We start from the raw sequence: 23,805 nt of genomic DNA, 5'->3' as shown, positions 1-23,805 counted from the left end.
TCACGCAGTTTAATCAGATGGGAATCGACGTCCTTACTGACTACTATTAGATCATCCAAATAAGGGCAGACTGTGTTACCAATTAGTCCGGCAAACAGGGTGTTGATCATTCTTTGAAATGTTAGTGGGGCATTTCTGAGACCAAATGGCATTCGTAGAAACTCAAAGTGGCCTAGAGGCGTGCTAAATGCCGTGATTTCTCGTGATTTTTCATCGAGTGGTATTTGCCAATACCCACTAAGCAAATCTAAGTTGCTAAATACCGCATTATCCTTGCCTAAGGATTGCAATATGTCACTCAAGATAGGCATTGGGTACCTATCAGGGATTGTTTGATCATTTATGCGCCTGAAATCTATGACAGGGCGCCATCCACCATCCTTTTTCGGGACGAGGAATAATGGGCTATTAAAGGGGGATTTTGAGTGTCTAATGACATTCTCATCTAACATACCCTGTACCATATCTTGCACTACAGCGCGCTGGCTATGAGGTAGTCTATAAGCTGGTACGTAAATAGGGTTGGTTCCTTCCTTTAACGCTATATGATGGGATGTTAAATCTGTCTGACCTAGCGTTTCCCCTGGCAAGGCTACTATATTTCTGTAGTCGGCAAGCAGCTCTAACAGGCGTGTCTTGCCCTGTGGATGATCGATCACCTTAACATGTGGTGCTATTTGATCTATCCTGGCCAGTCGAGTCTGTTGGCAATTCGCAACAATACCTCGAATTAGGAATTTATTTGGTTGCACTTCGACATTGCTGTGATATCTAGAAAATCACACACATAACATCCTTTCTTTAAGATTCGTGATATTGTGAAATTGCTGCCGCAATCCCGTAGACTTGTGTGTGTGTGTGTCTCACAGCAGACACAGCTGATTCCAAGGTCCGGTGACTGGGTCAATGTTCACAAAAATCCTGAGTACAGCAAACCGCCGCTAATGGTCACACAAAGTCATCCACAACACCATACCTCAGAATGCAGAGACCATCTCTCAGACCGGATGTGTCATCATCACTAGGGTGGGTGCTGGGTGCTGGTAACTGGGGGTTGTTCACGCCATATGAAAGAATTTTGTTGACAGGATGTTGATTGATGAGTAGTCACAACAACTGCAGTCACGTCCTGTCACACCCTGGGCAGTGAACGAATGATTTGCAGAAACTAATGTTCACTTCAGCTCACAGGATTGTTGCGTTGGTGAATTCCTCATTCTGGTAATGGAGAGTACTCTTCAAAATTGCAGGTACTATCTTCCAACTCTTGCTGCTGTAATCACGCTGGGAAGGTGTGTGGTTGAGGTCGAGATGTATCTCTGACGCATGATCCGCCTTCCTCTTAATAGGATTGGTAGACAACACTTTCGTCCTAGCGGTGAGCATAGGTTCAGAATGACTCATTGCTATGTAGGAAACACCTTTAAACGTAACACTATTATTACGTGGATGAACATCCATCATGTTCATTCGAAGAGTTGGTAGACCAAGTAACCCGTCAGCTGGTAAATTGAACTGTTGAACTATATAAAAGTCCGCGTACAAGGGAGAACCACGTCTTGAGAATCTGAGTGGTAACGTCACCATTCCTTTGATGCTCAGCTGAGTACCTGAAACTCCTTCGAGCTCAGCGTTACTAGGCCTCCATTTGAATTTGCGGTGAGGGAATTTACGTTGTAACTCGTGATATGATGTCAAGGCCAATACATTAGCGCAAGCACCTGTGTCTATATCAAGAGCCAATCTAGTATTATCCACTCTCACCGGTACTGACAACACTTCCACTTTTCTAAGCGCCGCTATTAATGAGGCCGCTATAGAAATGCTGTGAGGAGGGATGGGGATTACCCTATCTATCCCTCTCCGTGCTGTGGTGTGCGCTGGTCTTCCCCCGATGACTTGTCCTTGGGACGTTTCTGCTTGCGCCTATACGACACCTCCGTTTCACTTAGGTCCACTCCCCTAGCCTTTATTAGTATATTGCACTTATGTGAACTATGAGATGTCGATTTGTGAAGAGCTCACCATTTGCGCGCTTTCTGGGTAGGAGGAGGAGCTGCTTTGGCTACCTCACTGTTTGACCTTGAGAATGGCTTTGCACCGGGTGTGGCCTTAAAATTAGCACTATTACCTCGGAGCTGAAAACAATCTTCCATTACGTGGCCATGTTTATTACAATGTGTCCACCGTAACGATGTTTTCTGTTTATATGTTAGGCGGGGAGGAGCGATCGGAGTTAAGTGTGTCGCATAAGGAGTCTGGGAGTGAGGCAACTGTGGCATCTGAGACGGCTGGGGTTGTGGTGACGTCACTGAGGGCAGCGCCAGTAAGGGGCCCGTAGCCTGGGGACAGAGCTTGTTTGCGTATTCCACCATATCCAAGGGTGGTTCATACTGTACTTCCTGTGCCCGGCTATATAAGGGAACACGGACGGAAAGAAGAAAACTTATTAGTTCTATCAATGTTTCCTCATTGTTCCGTGGCATATCACCCCGTGAGTTGTATCTGCCTGAGGACCGGAAGGTCGCTTGCATGTCCTGGCAAACCTCGCCTGCTATGTCAACAGGCGCTCCGTTTCGTATACCTGGAATACAGCGATCCAACCATCTGAAGATCCATTGCAGTTGGCCCAGCTGTGACCTACCTCCAAAAATCCCAATTAGCGTTCGCTTGAACTTTTCATAGTCAGGGCTTTGTAAACCAAACGCATTTAAACGACTGCTTGCATAGGAACCCTGCGTTATATGGGAACGTACATATGCTTTCTTTTCTTCGTCAGTCGTTATGTGACTATTGCGCATGCTATCTTTACATGCACGAATAAAATATGCGACCCCATAATCGTCTTGTCCCATGAAATTTCGAACATAGTCGCCGCGTTGCATGATAATAATAACATTATCAGCTTTAGGTGTGGTAGTAGTACTGGTGTGAGGGTTAGAAGACGCCATTGTAGTGTTAGTATTAAGCAAGTTAGTATTCTTACTCTTAACAGAAGGTTGGGTTAATAAGGTTGTTACCGATTTAGCAACAGACACACTATCACCTGTAACAGGGGTAACTGCTTTAGTATACTTAGGTGAGGTACTATAGTGATTACCAGACCGTAGGGTACGACGGTTTAAGTCGTCAAATGATTCGTCTATAACTTTCTCACTACTTCCTACCGACTCATTTAACTGTGTTCCATACTCAAAATCTATGTCAGTTTGGGCTTGATCATCGATGAGTTGGTTATCAGCAAACAGTTGCGCTAGGCGTTCGATTTCATCTACATTAGACATGGGAAACTTAGAAATTATCTATTAGCCCCCTTGGGTCAATGAATACTTAACAGTAAGTAGATCACTTGCCTCTCATTTACAAGACAAATGAATATGAATTGTAGTTAATTATTTAACTATCAATAAGAAGACAGACACTTACAAACTACTGTAAATTATAGGATTTCAATACATTAATCTTACATTCGACACTTTATCATTGAAATAATCCTATCCGACGAACCTATCGGTGTGAAGATATCTCTCGAACGTGTTCATGTGTGTAGAATTATGTAATTTAAATACCTATTTATACAGAGTAGTTAGTCTGTATAGAAAATGAGATCCGTCAAGACGGGTCCTGAGTCGAGTGGGTGGAGTGTGGGCGGGGCCTCTTCCTAGGATGCGTGCGCTGCTGCTGGTTTCCTTGGCAACGAGAAGACGCTTCTGCTTTGGTGAGAGACGAGTCCACTTGAACTAGATGAGTTCCTCCTCCAGCGATCAGAAAACTGCTGATGATTGGTTATCACACTGGTCGGTGCTGGGTCGCTGGCGAAACTGCCGTGTGCCAATTCTTCACATTCCACCTATATATGGAGATCTGTATGATGACACCGGAATTCGTAATTCGCGCTGACGACACAACAATACTGCCCAGCTGTTAGTGAAATACCGATTGAAGTCCAGGCTACGAAACTGTTTTTCAACACTGCAACACTGTAATGTCTAGGGAATGCTGAGTGGAGTCTATCTCAACCGGCTCAATCTGGATATGTACCAACAGGCTGTAATCTATGTATATTACGAATTCTGCACGTATTTGTATGTGGCAGAGATAAGGAGCGCTCACTACATATCGTCTCAATACGGGATATAGTTTTAAACACTCGGATTATGTAACGCGTCACTGCTGTGTGGTTTCTTGTTTTTCACAAAACACAGACGGACGATACGACTATCAGTTTGAAGAAACCGTACACACCGCTTGCCACCTATATGAATCGGCTGCTTGTCCAATTAACCAGTCCGTTCACACATATTTACATTTGGGTTTTAAGTAACGAAACCCAAACGGTAGTTCCTTTGTTTCATTATAAAAGGTTGTAGATATAATTCCTGAGTGTATATCAACGTAAGTCTCACTGTATAGGAGTGAATGAGAAAGGGACAGCGTTTATGTATGATAAACGTTAGGTCACGTCCTTACGATATGAGTTGAGGTGAGCTACTGAAGCTTAAGGGCATCGCAGTGCGTGCTTACAGAAATGCTGAGCTATGCATAGGTCTTGCCCTCTTGGGTGAGTTGCCCGCTCACGTGTCCATCTCATGTCTTACTCATAGACAGTGGAAAGTTACAGGGTGGTGAATCTGAATATAATATCAGATGTATTGACCCATTTATATAATACGTTCTGTTGATGAGACAGGGGCCTATTACACATATAACACCATCCGTCATCACTATATATAACACCATCCATCATCGCTACATATAATACCATCCATCATCACTACATATAACACCATCCATCATCACTATATAAAACTCCATCCATCATCACTGCATATAACACCATCTATCATCACTATATACAACAACATCCATCATCACTACATATAACATCATCCATCATCACTACATATAACACCATACATCATCACTACATATAACATCATCCATCATCACTACATATAACACCATCCATCATCACTATATATAACACCACCCATCATCACTATATATAACACCACCCATCATCACTATATATAACATCATCCATCATCACTACATATAATACCATCCATCATCACTACATATAACACCATCCATCATCACTACATATAACACCACCCATCATCACTATATATAACACCATCCATCATCATTATATATAACACCATCCATCATCACTACATATAACATCATCCATCATCACTACATAAAACACCATCCATCATCACTATATATAACATCATCCATCATCACTATATATAACATCATCCATCATCACTATATATAACATTATCCATCATCACTACATATAACACCATCCATCATCACTACATATAATACCATCCATCATCACTACATATAACACCACCCATCATCACTACATATAACACCATCCATCATCACTATATACACAATCCGTATCTACATATAACTGCATCCATCATCTTCCCAAACACCACATCATCACTATATATAACATCTTTATCATCTTTCATAACTGCCAGCCGTCATCACACACATATAACACCATCGTCCGTCTTCTATATAACTTCCTCATCATCACTATATATAACATCGTCCATCATCACTACATATAATACCATCAAAGTAATCACTTCCGCGCGCCATCCATCATCTTTCATATGACTACTTAAGCCATCATCACTACGCCGCCCTGCATCCATCATCACTATATATAACACCATCCATCATCACTATATATAACACCATCCATCATCACTATATATAACATCATCCATCATCACTACATATAACACCATCCATCATCACTATATATAACATCATCCATCATCACTACATATAATACCATCCATCATCACTACATATAACACCATCTATCATCACTATATATAAGACCAACCATCATCACTACATATAACACCATCCATCATCAGTATATATAACACCATCCATCATCACTACATATAATACCATTCATCATCACTACATATAATACCATCCATCATCACTATGTATAACACCATCCATCATCATTATATATATCACCATCCATCATCACCACATATTACACCATCCATCACCACTATATATAACACCAACCATCATCACTACATATAATACCATCCATCATCACTACATATAACACCATCCATCATCACTACATATAACACCATCCATCATCACTACATATAACACCATCCATCATCACTACATATAAAACCAACCTATCATCACTACATATAATATCATCTATCATCACTACATATAACACCATCCAACATCACTACATATTACACCACCCATCATCACTACATATAACATCATCCATCATCACTACATATAACACCATCCATCATCATCACTTTATATAACACTATCCATCATCACTACATATAACACCATCCATCATCACTACATATAACACCATCCATCATCACTACATATAACACCACCCATCATCACTATATATAACACCATCCATCATCATTATATATAACACCATCCATCATCACTACATATAACATCATCCATCATTACTACATAAAACACCATCCATCATCACTATATATAACATCATCCATCATCACTATATATAACATCATCCATCATCACTATATATAACATTATCCATCATCACTACATATAACACCATCCATCATAACTACATATAACACCATCCATCATCACTACATATAACACCACCCATCATTACTACATATAACACCATCCATCATCACTATATATAACACAATCCATCATCACTACATATAACACCATCCATCATCACTACATATAACACCACCATCATCACTATATATAACATCACCATCATCACTACATATAACACCATCCATCATCACTACATATAACACCATCAATCATCACTATATATAACACCACCATCATCACTATATATAACATCATCCATCATCACTACATATAACACCATCCATCATCACTACATATAACACCATCCATCATCACTACATATAACACCATCCATCATCACTATATATAACACCATCCATCATCACTATATATAACACCATCCATCATCACTATATATAACATCATCCATCATCACTACATATAAGACCATCCATCATCACTATATATAACATCATCCATCATCACTACATATAATACCATCCATCATCACTACATATAACACCATCTATCATCACTATATATAAGACCAAATCATCACCACATATAACACCATCCATCATCAGTATATATAACACCATCCATCATCACTACATATAATACCATTCATCATCACTACATATAATACCATCCATCATCACTATGTATAACACCATCCATCATCATTATATATATCACCATCCATCATCACCACATATTACACCATCCATCACCACTATATATAACACCAACCATCATCACTTCATATAATACCATCATCATCTTCTATATAACACCATCCATCATCACTACATATAACACCATCCATCATCACTACATATAACACCATCCATCCTTACTACATATAACACCATCCATCATCACCCCATATAACACCATCCATCATCACTACATATAACACCATCCATCATCACTACATATAACACCATCCATCATCACTATATAACACCATCCATCATCACTACATATAACATCATCCATCATTACATATAATACCAGCCATCATCACTACATATAACACCATCCATCGTCACTACATATAACGACGTCCATCATCACTACATATAACACCATCCATCATCACTACATATAACACCATCCATTATCACTACATATAACACCATCCATCATCACTACATATAACACCATCCATTATCACTACATATAACACCATCCATCATCACTACATATAACACCACCCATCATCACTACATATAACACCATCCATCATCATTACATATAACACCATCCATCAACACTACATATAACACCATCCATCATCTTTCACCTGCTTACCATCCATCATCACTACATATAACACCATCCATCATCACTACATATAACACCATCCATCATCACTACATATAACACCATCCATCATCACTACATATAACACCATCCATCATCACTACATATAACACCATCCATCATCACTACATATAACACCATCCATCATCACTACATATAACACCATCCATCATCACTATATATAACACCATCCATCATCATTATATATAACACCATCCATCATCACTACATATAACATCATCCATCATTACTACATAAAACACCATCCATCATCACTATATATAACATCATCCATCATCACTATATATAACATCATCAATCATCACTATTTATAACATTATCCATCATCACTACATATAACACCATCCATCATAACTACATATAACACCATCCATCATCACTACATATAACACCACCCATCATTACTACATATAACACCATCCATCATCACTATATATAACACAATCCATCATCACTACATATAACACCATCCATCATCACTACATACAACACCACACATCATCACTATATATAACATCACCTATCATCACTACATATAACACCAACCATCATCACTACATATAACACCATCAATCATCAATATATATAACACCACTCATCATCACTATATATAACATCATCCATCATCACTACATATAACACCATCCATCATCACTACATATAACACCGTAAAACATCACATCACTACATATAACACCATCTACATCATCACTATATATAACACCATCCGTCATCACTATATATAACACCATCCATCATCACTATATAAAACATCATCATCATTACTACATATAAGACCATCCATCATCACTATATATAACATCATCCATCATCACTACACTCATACCATCCATCATCACTACATATATTTACCATCCATCATCACTATATATAGACCATCCATCATAACTACATATAACACCATCCATCATCACTATATATAACACCATCCATCATCACTACATATAATACCATTCATCATCACTACATATAATACCATCCATCATCACTATGTATAACACCATCCATCATCACTATATATATCACCATCCATCATCACCACATATAACACCATCCATCACCACTATATATAACACCATCCATCATCACTTCATATAATACCATCCATCATCACTACATATAACACCATCCATCATCACTACATATAACACCATCCATCATCACTACATATAACACCATCCATCACCACTACATATAACACCATCCATCATCACTACATATAACACCATCCATCATCACTACATATAACACCATCCATCATCACTACATATAACACCATCCATCATCACTACATATAACACTATCCATCATCACTACATATAACAATATCCATCATCACTACATATAACACCATCCATCATCACTACATATAACACCATACATCATCACTACATATAACACCATCCATCATCAGTACATATAACACCATCCATCATCATTACATATAACACCATCCATCATCACTACATATAACACCATCCATCATCAGTACATATAACACCATCCATCATCACTACATATAACACCATCCATCATCACTACATATAACACCATCCATCATCATTACATATAACACCACCCATCATCACTACATATAACATCATCCATCATCACTACATACAACACCATCCATCATCACTACATATAATGCCATCCATCATCAGTACATATAACACTATCCATCATCGCTACATATAACACATCCATCATCGCTACATATAACACCATCCATCATCACTACATATAACACCATCCATCATCACTACATATAACACCATCCATCACCACTACATATAACATCATCCATCATCACTACATACAACACCATCCATCATCACTACATATAATACCATCCATCATCAGTACATATAACACTATCCATCATCACTACATATAACACCATCCATCATCACTACATATAACACGGTCCATCATCATTACATATAACACCATCCATCATCACTACATATAACACCATCCATCATCACTACATATAACACCATCCATCATCACTACATATAACACCATCCATCATCACTATATAACACCATCCATCATCTTACATATAACACCATCCATCATCACTACATATAACACCATCCATCATCACTACATATAACACCATCCATCATCTACATATAACACCATCCATCATCACTACATATAACACCATCCATCATCACTACATATAACACCATCCATCATCACTACATAACACCAATCATCATCACAACATATAACACCATCCATCATCACTACATATAACACCATCCATCATCACTATATATAACACCATCCATCATCACTACATAAACATATAACACCATCCATCATCACTACATATAACACCATCCACCACATCACTACATATAACACCATCCATCATCACTACATATAACACCATCCATCATCACTACATATAACACCATCCATCATCACTACATAACACCATCCATCATCACTACATATAACACCATCCATCATCACTACATATTACACCATCCATCATCACTACATATAACACCATCCATCATCACTACATATTACACCATCCATCATCACTACATATCGGTAAAGTAGTTTCCGAGATTCTCGTGCGGACAAACATACACACAGACACACAAACAAACATACAGACATACTTCTTTGTTATATATATATATATATATATATATATATATATATATATATATATATATATATATATATATATATATATATATATATATATATATATATATATATATATATATATATATATATTAGAATTGTGTCATGCGAGGCAATTTTTTTTTTTAGTTTGAAAAATCGGCCCATGGTATTAATGATGTTGTTCTATGTGCAGAATCATGTGATATCTTCAGATTTGAAAAATTTTCATTTTTTGCAAGGAAAATTTTAACTGGAAATCTTATGAAAATTCAGTATTCCCACCCTTTTACCAACACCACTAAATAGCTTATTTAAAGTAAAGTAAATGTATCAGGTTAATTTATTAAGATGAAAATGATCCAGAATAGTGAAACGAATGATCTTGACACATTTATTAAATTTAATATTCCTTTAGAAAATAAAATCATCAAATACAAAAACCGGTTTTACTACTACGACCCGGTGTTGCTGCACACCATAGAGAACATGTCTTTCTTGCTTCTGTTTCTACTCATCACCTCCCTGCTGACCACCTGAGCTCGGATGTAGCCTTCCCTCCTCTCCTGGCTGTACACGTGACTGCTGGCCTCGCTCACTTGCTGTACACAACGCTCTATACTCTGGGTGTGCGAAGGCCAGGCAGGGACATGCATGGGGCTGTCCAGGAAAGCTCTGACTTGAACATTGGTGAGGCTGCAGGTAAGAGGGAGCTCACTGCCAGCCTGGATGTTATCTAGATCTATGAGATCAGTGAGGGTCTTGGCACCTAGATTGACTTCAGGAGTCTTCGTGACCCTGAAGGAATCGTCACCAACTGATTCGTCATGCCCAGATCCTCTCATAAGTCTCATATCCAAGATCTTTTTGACTGCCACTCTTCTCTCCTCCTCATCCTTACTGCAGAGCATTGTCTGCAGAACTGCCTCAGGATGAGCATACCAGGAGAAGATCTCCTCACAGTCTGCTCCACAATCTGAACAACCTTCCTTGGCTGACTCCTCAGGAGCTCAACCTGGAAGAGAACATGCCTCGGACCTTCGGAGAACGATGACTTGACCTTGGTGTTGAACCAATTTGGCAAGTAGACACTCACGATGAATTAGACAATAAGTCTCAGGTTGTGAAGCTGGTTCCCTTTCAGTTTATGATGAGCGACCCAAATTCTGCAGAACCTGAGAGCCGTTGTGAGCCACCTAGAATGAGAGACTGGACCTATCTGCAGGTAAGCAAGTCTGTCAGGCATAACCCCGGTTTTGATGGCACTGCGAATGTAACCATGGTACTGGTCGGTGCTCAACGGGTCGTCAATGACAGTATGTGCAAGCTCAACGAGTGGAGGGCCAACTGTGATTTTTTCAAAGCTCGGATTTATTTCTAACTCAGTGGCAGAGTCCAGCATCTTGCCAAGAGGACCAGACCATCTGTTGTTTGAAAGTCTTGCCATCCAGCTCCTGGATCAGATGTCTGAGTGGCAACTCGTTGGTGTGGAGGTCACAAACAATCCAGACCAGCTTCTTCCCAATCTTCCGCTCTATCCACTGTATGACCCCCCCCCTTGCCACCCTGTGTTCGTGTTGGTGCTGTCCCCTCCAATGGCCTGCAGGGGTCTGGTCTACGTTCCTCTCTCTGAAAGCCAGTTCACAATGTTATCTGCCACTATCTCCAGCTGGTTTCTGATGTCATCTTTCTCTGGAGTGAAATGCCACAAAATACTTCCCTCCTGGTTCACTGCAGCAGGAGTAGTGTTCACCTCCTTCACCATGGCAGGGAACAACTTGTCAGAATCTCCAACTTTCATGTGAACACTTTGAGTGTCATCCTTCTCCCCCATCAAGAACAAACCAATTGATTCCATTTTCTCATATCCCTTATCAAACTCCTCTTCTAGGTTACTGACAAGTTTCTCCTGAGCTCTCCTTACTTTGTTATGATCTATCACCAGGTGAACATCATCAGGTATTATCAAACCACCGTCAATCCAGGCAGCTGTTGTTATCTCTGCAGTTTCTCTGAGACCAGTGTGGTGTCGCATGCTGGCCAGAGCTATGCTCGGGATATCTTTCCTATTTCGAATCTTATGCCTGGAAGGTTTGGGATCATTATTTTCTGGGTTAGGGACAAAGTCACCATTCTCCTGGTCAGCACTCGGATCAGCCATGGGGAAGTCATTAAACTCTGAATCAGCTTGACTCCAATCATCGGCCTTTTTTACCTCACCCTGGGCCTTCTCAAGTCTCTTTTCCTCCGGCAACTCTTCTCCTCTTCTGTCTCTCTGTGGCAGCCTCCTGTCTCTTGGACTCCGGAATATCTTGGCTAGAAATCATGAGAGCCCCTATACTGCCAGTCTTCTCTCTCTGTGCTTTGACAAATGCCAGTTCGATCCAGGAATCTTCAGTTCACGCTTGCAAATACAGGAGATGTGGGCCTCGGATTTACAGTCACGATCGCATCCAAACTCAGGACAGAGAACAATTGGGCACTTGCAAGTAATTATGTCAAATAACTGGTCCAGTTGCTTGGCAAAGTTGTCCTTAACTGCAAGTTTTCCTCTCCCAAGAGAGATATCTCTTGCCTTTTCCCAACTGGCTAGCAGTCTCTCACTAATCTTCTTCTGACTTGTTATGACTGGAGGCTTGAACTGAGCGTTAGCCAGAGTGTACTGCGCCAAGACAGCTTTGGTCATATCACTGGCAATGTCTTTGTTTGTGTAAGTTCTTTGGTTCTTTTCACTGATTTGCCTGATTAAAACACCGTATCTCAAAGCATCTCTCAATGTAGGCAACTCCGACTTCAGGAGCTCTCTCCCAGACCCAAGATAGTGACTGAGATGGCTGGATTTTTGGTTCCTCGTCCTGACACAAGCAGCCATCGCAAATATTATCAACTTATAAATGCATCAGAATCTGAAACAGAAAAAAATATTGTTAGTTGGGTTGTTAAAGAATGAAGTCAGAAAGCAATGTTCACTATTTAATTGTAATGCACTAATGCAGCTGTACGTTAGATTTTCGATAAATTTCACGCTAAAATTTACCGAGCAAAAGGTTGCAAAATATTGAAACTGAAATTATTTTCTGTTTATATACACTAAAATCTACCAAAAAGTGATGGGCCATTAGTTTTAGCTGATCTTCCCTCCTATGACACACCCTATATATATATATATATATATATATATATATATATATATATATATATATATATATATATATATATATATATATATATATATATATATATATATATATATATATATATATATATATATATATATATATATATATATATATATATATATATATATATATATATATATATATATATATATATATATATATATATATATATATATATATATATATATATGTAACCGGTCGGAATTTACTGGACTTTATTTTCTCACTTGACTTGGGGTTTATTAAAGATTATAAGATGGTAATGGCAGTGGAAGCGCCCCTTTGAGAAAAATCCCGAACCAGCACAAGAACACTTAAATCTACTAAACAAAATGAATTGTCCGTGACCCGTGGAAGGATAGCGTCTGTGACTGGGATGAATGAGACACACTGTAAAATTTAGACACTTATATTCCCTCCAAGACTACAAACACAATCAAATAATGGTACACCAATATGCGCACCTCTTAACTTGAACTTAAACACTACTCTGGGGAATAAAAGTTATACATGATATAGAAATTATTAGAAAATCAGGCAACAATAAATTTGAAGTATTAAGAAATGTTGCTTGCACACATGAAACAGGCCTTAAGGGCTTTCACAAAATAATATCAGTCATTTAGGAAATGGTATTAAAAATAAGAAATTAAATACTCTACAATGAATAGGCCTTAAGGGCACTCAACAAAATTATATCACCCCAACAGATGCACTCTTCCTAACCTAACTTAAACACTACTCTGGGGAACAAAGGTTATACCTGAGATCAGAATTATGGAGAAAATTTTGATGCATTAAAAGAATCAAACCCCAGTATCACTCTGGTTCCACTTAATGACACAATCATTCAAAAAACACTACTATCAAATTTATTTAAGAAATATTAAACTACACACGTCAAGATAATATCAGTCTGAGAAATGGTATTAACTACACCCGTAATACGGGAGATAAAATGTTCCTCTAGGTATCTCCTAGAGTCCTAGACTCCCGGTCTCAGTGTGTGACCATTAATTTAGTCAGATAGCCTCAGTGTACTCCCAGTGCGTCCATAAAGCGGAAGGGAGTGAGCCAATCAGACCTTGTACAGCTGAAAGAAGCGTTAGCTTCCCGTTAGCAAGAGGGTTTCACTAAGCTGCTCGGGACATGTGGTGTTGTGAGCCGAGGTAGAGGAGAGCTGCTGACCCACGATCGTCCCGACGTCAGCTGGGCACCCAGACGGCTAGATTCCCTCAAGAGATCCTTTGGTACCCCGCTAAAAAGTGACAAGCCTACTCTGATCGGTCCAATGGCGACAATCGCCACCCTCAATCATCAACGGCAGTCTCAGACGGCAGTCAATCTCTCGCGGTCAACTCCGGTCAAGTGGGTTCTGACGGAAACCCTGAAATGAACTCACTGTTAGCTCTAGTTTACTTTACCACTGCCCTATCTAACCCTGTCTGAGATCGAATGAGACTTACTTGTTATACTGCAATAGCGCAGCACAGGTGACTAGGCCACGTGACTATTTCTGAGACGGACGCGCAGGGACGTCTTGTATGTCTGACTGCTCCCCGTGACTGAGAGAGAGCCAGCGTCTCGTCCTCTCAAGGCGTTAGCTTAGGCCTACGTGACATATTTTCCGCCTAACTAATAACTCCTTGGGACACCCGTAACATTATTCAGACTGATAAACGATCTATAATAATTTGAAATTCAATAATAGTCCCTTAACTTCATGAATCTCATCATTATTAATTGGGTAAATTACATTTAATATCATATAGGCCTAGTTCCACCATCTCTCTCTATGAGCAGGAAGCGCTCTCTTCCCTCCCATGACCTTGAACGCTCAGTGTTGCCAATGGCGGGGCATTCGAAATTACTCTGAAATTTCTGAATATTACATATATATATATATATATATATATATATATATATATATATATATATATATATATATATATATATATATATATATATATATATATATATATATATATATATATATATATATATATATATATATATATATAGATTGTGTTCCAGTATGCTGTAAAACATACACTAGACACCTTACGTGCACAGATTGACCAATAATAAGTCATTTTATGTAAAAAATGCTTTTGGTTAGGCAAATTTGGCAGCCATCTTGGAAAATGGCTTCCATCTTGGAATTTTTAATGTCCAATAAGATAGATTTGATATATAACCCATATTGAATATTCATACCATGGTTGTATGATCATTTGCATGATTGTACCACTATTCCTAATAACGATAAGGTACCCAATCCTTAACTCCCGTCACCTCATTGGTACGGATGAAAACTGGAAGAACATACACGATTTACTGTTATGATCAATCAGTTGCCACCACCTGATGATATAATTCATCTGGTCAAATGTAGATGTGTCAAAACTGGTCTGAACTGCCCTTATTTATGTAGCTGCTGTGGCACTGAGAACCAAGAATATGAACAAGTGAACTTTATAAGTGGATGTGATGATGATGATAATAATGACGATGATGATAACTCGGTACAAGGAAGTTACGATGATGAAGGCAATCATAATTATGATAGATACAAGTATATTGATTAGAAACGTTAAGTCATGGAAGTATAAATAATAATATTCTGTTTTTAGTCCGTGATGTTCTAGTTCTCGGTGTGTAGACCGCATCAGATTTCAGCAGCCCAACAATGAACACTTAGACTCTCACATGGGAATATCTGTAAATCATACAACATTATATTCACTATATATTTATGATGCATTTACTACCTCATACACACATAACCTATTTGGTCACTGGAAGTTAAGGTTCTAAATACTGTTTTCTAAATTATTGGAATAATTTAATCAATAAACAAAATTACCCATTTTGAAAAAACTATTGCATTAAATCATTGAATTACCATAATAATAAAGCAAACCTCAGCCTATCGATCTGTGTAGTGTCTTAGAGTTGACCCTCAAACTAATGCAGTGTTTAGGCCACAAGATATAAATATGAAACACAGAAAATATTATAAAATCTTAGTCGCCAAGCCACTTCAATTCATCACACTGTTTAGCACTATTTGGTGATATTATCCCACTGCTGCCACCTTCGTCGTAACTTAGCATGCCGTGCTTTTAAGTGAGTTGAGCATGATCTAGTGCAGGGGTTCTCAACCAGGGGGGAATTCGCCCCAGGGGGGGGAATTCAGGTTTTCAGGGAAACTGATTCGGGAGCACGAGATATATTCGATGAGAAATCAATCACAGAATTTTGTCCTTGATGTGCGATTCCTACCCAAAAGTGGTAGAAAGAGCTATCCGTGCATTGCTTCCGTTTGTGTCGACATATCTTTGTGAGTCAGGCTTTTCAACTCTGTTGCAAATTAAAACGAAGTAACGTAGTAGATTAGAGGTAGAAAATGACCTGCGTTGTGCCCTTTCAAGCACTCCTCCGCGTATCCCAGAATTGGCGAAGAAAAAACAATCACAGGTTTCTCATTGACTGTAATCTTCATCCGAATAAAATTAATTACAAATTTACAATATCCTGGTACCGGTATTCTATTGAACTTTTTGTTTATTGCATTATGCTTCAGTTTGGTCTGTTAAGTAATTCATTATAAAAAAAAAAAAACTATTTTACTTTTATTCAAGTTTTATAAATCCATCAACATTTTCAATTGGCATTTAATTTGTAAAACTCCACTATAAAAATAATCCATGTAAAATTGTTAATGTATATGTACTAATATGGAAAAAATAAAGGATTTTCAGTATTATATGCATATTATTTGGAATGCACTTTTTGAGGCAGACAATCTTGGAAAGGAGGGGGGAATGACATTCTGACATATGGTGAAAGGGGTGCATGGGGCAAACAAGGTTGAGAACCACTGATCTAGTGTTTAGCACAGTACTGTGTGATAGTCCTCAACTGATGGCAACTCTGGGAATGGTTTCCTACTTAAATGTTCACTACCACCATCCCCCAATGAGGAGAGGATCAATAAATAACAGAATACTAAATTGTATCAACATATATATATATATATATATATATATATATATATATATATATATATATATATATATATATATATATATATATATATATATATATATATATATATATATATATATATATATATATATATATATATATATATATATATATTTACATATAGATGAGTATTTCCAGTGTTTCAGATTGTGCCTTGTGTTTATATGAAATTATGAGTTTTCTCTTTTTGTATAATATTATACTAGGTTGATGTACAATGTTTATAAGGGTTAGAGACACGCAAAGTAAACATCACTTGACTTGTAATAATTAGTACTATCAACATCTTGCTGGCTCCTAAGGGGAACTTCTGATTCCTGCATAGTGTGTGGAGGACTGACCTCTTCCCTAGGTGCACATTCTTTTAAAACCTCGATTATGTTGACCCTAAAGTAATGTGCCATATGGGGTATTCTAGGCCAGTCATGTCTTGGCCCTTCACCAACTCTTCCATGTGGTGGGCACGTGATTGGAATGTTCCTGAGGAAAAGTCACAAACAAATATGCTGATTCCAATAGTAATGGCAAATTCCCTTACCTGAACACTGTTCTATCCACCACCAGTACACTGTCGTCATGCGGTAACTCATTCGCGTGTGTCGTCTGGGAGGACTTCTTGAAGAAGCGGCCCTACTTCAGCAGACTGAGTGATGTCGGCGCCACTAACGTCGTTAAGATTCTGTGTAAGGACTGCCTCTTCCTCCTTTATCATATCCGTGTTTAATTTAATCTTTCTACTCTACTGTCCTTTATATTTTGCTCAACTTCATCTAATTAGTGTTTTTTTTTAGGATTCAGCAACGTGGTACACCTTAACCTGAAGGATATGAAAACTTTGTTTCATACGACACCTCGTTATAAAAACTGGAATGTTTTTGTTAATTTTTTTTTAATACGAATCTGGTTGGGCTTTTATGGCTCAAAAAATCTAATCAAACTTCCCTCGATTGTCTCTTAGTAACTACTTTGGCATTCAGACAGTTTATAGAGGATAAGAATGACAGTTTAGAGAGGATCAGACAGAATTCTTGCAGAGAACATCTCTGATCACCATGAGGAATTTAGAGCCAACCTGCAAAACGGACAGCAAAATGGGTTGTTATTGTCCTCTGTTACGGAAAATACATTATTGACCATCATAAAAATGTCCAAAGATGCAGCAGCAGGTGACGACAATATACCAATGAGAACCAATATAAAAGTAGCCCCTGTTCTCCTACACATTTGTAACTCCTCCATCACTAGTGGTGTCTTTCTTGATAAACTGTAAATTGCTAAATTTCATCCAGCATAAAAAAAAAATCTGGTGATAAAGATCTTTAAAGAATTCCCGCCCCATACCAGTCCTCCTTATGTAGTGACAGCAACATCCTTACAGATTCTAAGCTTGGATTTAGAACAAAAAGGTAAACTGACAGTGCCTGTTCTTTACGAATGACATCTTGAACTCCTTTGATGACAGTCAGTTCACAGTCGGAATATTCCTGGACCTCTCAAAGGGTTTGATACTGACGACATACCATCCTCATGTTAAAGCTTGAACATCCGGCATTATGGCTAATCCCACAGTTGTTTTACTCGTATCTGTCTAACAAGAGCAGTATGTCTGCCATAACACTCGTCAATCTCACTCCTCACCTATTTTGTATGGCATTTTGTATGGTGTCTTGCAAGGCTACATTCTCGGCCCAGTACTGTTCTTGTAAACAAACAAACTGGAGTCCACGCAAGCTCATTCGTAAAATACGAATTATTTGCAGACGATAGTGACCACTATGCCAATCAATCAGACCTCCATTCCTTGATGAGAACTATGAACACTAAATTGACTAAAGTCAAGACCTGGGTAACACGTAATAAACTGACCTTAAACCTCAACAAAACCCACTACACGATCTTTCACAGAAGGAAAAAACTTACCCTCAGACCTGGACCCCCTGTACCTTGGGTAATACAGTCTTCAAACGCGAACAAAATACTAAATTCCTCGGAGTTATTGTTGATGAGAAACTTAACTGGAGAAACCACATACAAGCCATTCAAAGTAGAGTCAATAAACAGTGCGGTATATATATATATATATATATATATATATATATATATATATATATATATATATATATATATATATATATATAAATATATATATATATATATATGTAATATTCAGAAATTTCAGTGTAATTTCAAACGCCGCGCCATTGGCGATACTGAGTTTTCAAGGTCGTCTGAGGGAAGAGAGCGCTCCCCGTACATAGTGAGAGGTTGTGCAACTAGGCCTATATGAGATTAAATGTAATTTCCCGAATTAATAATGATGCGATTCATGAAGTTAAGGGACTATTATTGAATTTGAAATTATTATAGATCGTTTATCAGTCTGAATAATGCTACGGGTGTCCCAAGGAGTTATTAGTTAGGCGGAAAATATGTCACGTAGGCCTAAGCTAACGCCTTGAGAGGACACGAGGCGGGCTAGCTCTCAGTCACATGGAAGCATTCGGACCAACAAGACGTCCCTGCGCGTCCGTCACAGAAATAGTCACGTGGCCTAGTCACCTGTGTTGCGCTATTGCAGTATAACATTGTAAGTCTCATTCGATCTCAGACAGGGTTTAGATAGGGCAGTGATAAATTTAACAAGAGCTAACAGTGAGTTCAATTCAGGGTTTCCATCAGAACCCACTTGACTGCAAGAAATTGACTGCGAGAGTGATGACTGCGAGAGATTGACTGCCATTTGAGACTGCCGTTGATGATTGAGGATTGGCGATTGTCGCTGTTGGACCGATCAGTGTAGGCCTATTCAGGGTGGAGTTAATAAGCTCTGATTTTTATACCATTTTCTCAGTGCTGGATATAATTTTGGTGAGTGCCCTTAAGGCCTATTCCTTGTAGAGTTATTAATTTCTTATTTTTTTAATACCATTTTCTCAGTGATTGATATTTTGTTGAAAGCCCTTAAGGCCTGGTTCATGTGTGCAAGCAACATTTCTTAATACTTTAAACTTATTATCCTCAAATGAAGCATTGCCTGAGTTTCTAATAATTTCAACATCATGTATAACTTTTATTCCCCAGAGTAGTATTTTAAGTTCAGGTAAAGAAGTGAACATATTGGTGTACCACTATTTAATTGTGTTTGTAGTGTTGGAGGGAATATAAGTGTCTAAATTTTACCGTGTGTCTCATATATAGCGTCTGTGACTGGGATGAATGAGACACTGCCTGCAGATGCTCTGGCCACCTATTCTTTTCCTCTTCCTCGAGGGTGGCCAGCAGACCGTGCAGGGTTCGATTGAACCGTTCCACCATACCATTTCCCTGTGGGTGATATGCTGACGTCCTTATTTTCTTCACCCCAAAGGTGGCACAAGTTTGTCGGACCAATACACAGCCAAAATTTCTTCCCTGATCGGTCAACAGTCGCTCAGGGGCACCCACTGCCAGGAAGATCCGATTCCCCAGGATCTTTGCAATCGTCGAGACTTTCTGGTCTTTGGTGGGAAAGGCCCAAGTGTAACGACTGTATATATCAACCATTATCAGGACACTCTCCAATCCTTGCCGCTTGTCCAGCAAGGTGAAATCTGCGGCCAGTGTCTCTAATGGTTTGGCAGCTTCAATCGTCCCTAAATGAAGCTGGAGTTTCAGCACTTCATTGTTTGCTATTCCACACCTCTCGCAGCTGGCTATGTAGTCTCGCACTGTTTCTCCCATGCCTGGCCAGAAACCTCGCTCCTGCACCAGCGACAGAGTGCGATCTCACCCCTGATGCCCAAACTCGTCGTGGCAGGCTCTAGTCAAAGCCTCCTGCAAGTTTCGAGATAACACTGGCCCCTCCCTCCATAGATTCTTCCCTTCGGGTCTTCTATGCCAGGCAACCTCTTCTCTTACGATCAGGGATTTCCTAGCTCGGTACATCTTGCGGAAGTCATCATTTTGGAGCTCTACCTGTACCTCGTCCTCCGGCAGCTCTACCTGTACCTCGTCCTCCGGCAGCTCTACCTGTACCTCGTCCTCCGGCAGCTCTCCCGCAAACCATCTTCGCAGTTTTGTCATATAGTCCATGCCTTCTTGCTCCTTACGCAGCCCATCCATCGTCCACAGTTCCTTCCTTCCTGCCCCGTTCTCCTCTACTACATGCATAGCTGTATACTCTTTTTCGCTATCTTCCTCGTGTTCCATCGGGATTCTAGATAGAGTATCCGCCACAATGTTGTTTTTCCCCGGCTTGTACTCTATAGTAAAGTTAAACCGCTCGAGATCCGCATGCCACCTACTTTCCACGGCACCTAGCTTAGCCTTCTCTCGGTGACTGAGTGGGTTGTTATCTGTATAGACCGTGAAGTGTTTCCCCGCCAAATAATCCCTGAATTTATCCACTACTGCTCATTTGAGTGCTAACATCTCTAACTTACGAGAACTATAGTTGTTCATGTTATGTTCTGATTTCCTCAAGCCCCGACTTGCATAGCACACCGGATGCAACCTGCCATCCTTCCGCTGGGACAGCACCGCACCTAGCCCACTAAAACTTGCATCTGTCTCTAATATAAACTCCTGAGTGAAATCTGGGCTAGCCAACACCGGTGTCTGCGTCACCCTGTCTTTCAGTTTCTCAAAAGCCTGCTGCTGTTCCTCTCCCCACTCACTATCTACCCGATCCTTAGAATTCCCATGCATCAACGCATGCAGTGGAGCAGCTATTTGGGCAAATCCTTTAACAAATTTCCTATAATATGATGTGAACCCTACAAAAGACCGCACATCTTTCACCGTCTTTGGGACTGGCCAATCTCTTACTACCCTAATTTTCTCAGGATCAGCTGTGATGCCTTCAGCTGACACCTGATATCCTAAATAACTTACTTTGGAAGCTATTATTTCACACTTTTTATGTTTAAATCTTAAGTTATTCTCCCTCATCCTGCAAAATAATTCCCTCAATCTGACTATATGCTGATCTATTGTACTTGAAAACACCATCACATCATCAAGGTATAAAAGCAACGAGGAGAAATCTTATCATCTAAAATCCGCTCCATGTATCTCTGAAAGGTTCCCGGAATATTTGACAATCCCATAGGCAGTCGCCTGTACTCAAAGTGTCCGAAGCTTGTGCTGAAGGCAGTCTTTGGACGGTCTGAAGGTTTTACTTCGATCTGGTGATATCCTGCTGCCAGATCAAACGTTGAGAAAAACTGGGCCCCCGTCAGAGATTCTAGAGTTTCAATTATCCTCGGCAGAGGAAACGCATCGCGTACCGTGACCTTATTTACGTCACGATAGTCAATGCACAACCTCAGCGTCCCGTCCTTTTTACTCACTACTACAATGGCGGCAGAGTACGGACTCTCACTAAGCTGAATTACTCCCTGATCTAACAGCTGGCTAATGTGCTGCTTCACCTCTCGTACCTGGTTTGGAGGGATCCTCCGGTATGGCACCCTAACTGGCCTGTCTGTAGTCACTGGGATCTCATGCTGAACCCCAATAGCCTTTCCTATGGGCTGGCCTTCCCCTTCAAAAATATCACTAAACTCCTCTATTAAACCCCTAACTGCACGCTCTTGTTCCTCATTCATTTTCTCCGTGTGCACTTTGACCTCCGTACGGGCATCCGGTTGAACTGTCCTCACATACACCTCCTCACTGATGTCTGCCTCGACTTCCGTCCCAGAAGCCACTTTCCCAATCCGCCAATTGCCCCTCAAGTTCTTACGACGATCAGACAGATTTGCCACCAACACCTGGGTCATGCCTCTCATCACTCTTACAGCTGTCGGCAACACTATCACACCCTCAGGCATCCTCCATTGTTAGAGGTTCAATCACTACTTCTTTGTTAGCTACCTGGCTTAATGAGGGAACACATACTGACAGCAACCGAGTACTCAGGGGAGGAATGGTTGGGCTTTTCTTCCTCTCC

At 39.5% G+C, this 23,805-nt stretch overlaps 1 protein-coding gene across 1 annotated transcript in view; it reads left to right on the top strand.

The window, feature by feature from the left end:
- The window catches only part of LOC121878286 (sodium-coupled monocarboxylate transporter 2-like), a gene marked incomplete at its 5' end in the record, with an annotated part of 62,304 nt that overhangs the window by 19,179 nt on the left and 19,320 nt on the right, over nucleotides 1-23,805 (top strand). Inside the window, one exon of the mRNA XM_042384377.1 lies at nucleotides 18,438-18,556. Coding sequence (XP_042240311.1) covers nucleotides 18,438-18,556 — 119 coding nt within the window. The remainder of the gene's footprint in view (nucleotides 1-18,437; nucleotides 18,557-23,805) is intronic.

This window comes from Homarus americanus, unplaced genomic scaffold (genome assembly GCF_018991925.1).
Source record: "Homarus americanus isolate GMGI-L3 unplaced genomic scaffold, GMGI_Hamer_2.0 scaffold7371, whole genome shotgun sequence".
NCBI classification, from domain to species: Eukaryota; Metazoa; Arthropoda; class Malacostraca; order Decapoda; family Nephropidae; genus Homarus; species Homarus americanus.
The sequence above is the reverse complement of the archived record's forward strand: the minus strand, read 5'-3'. Positions and strand labels throughout refer to the sequence as shown.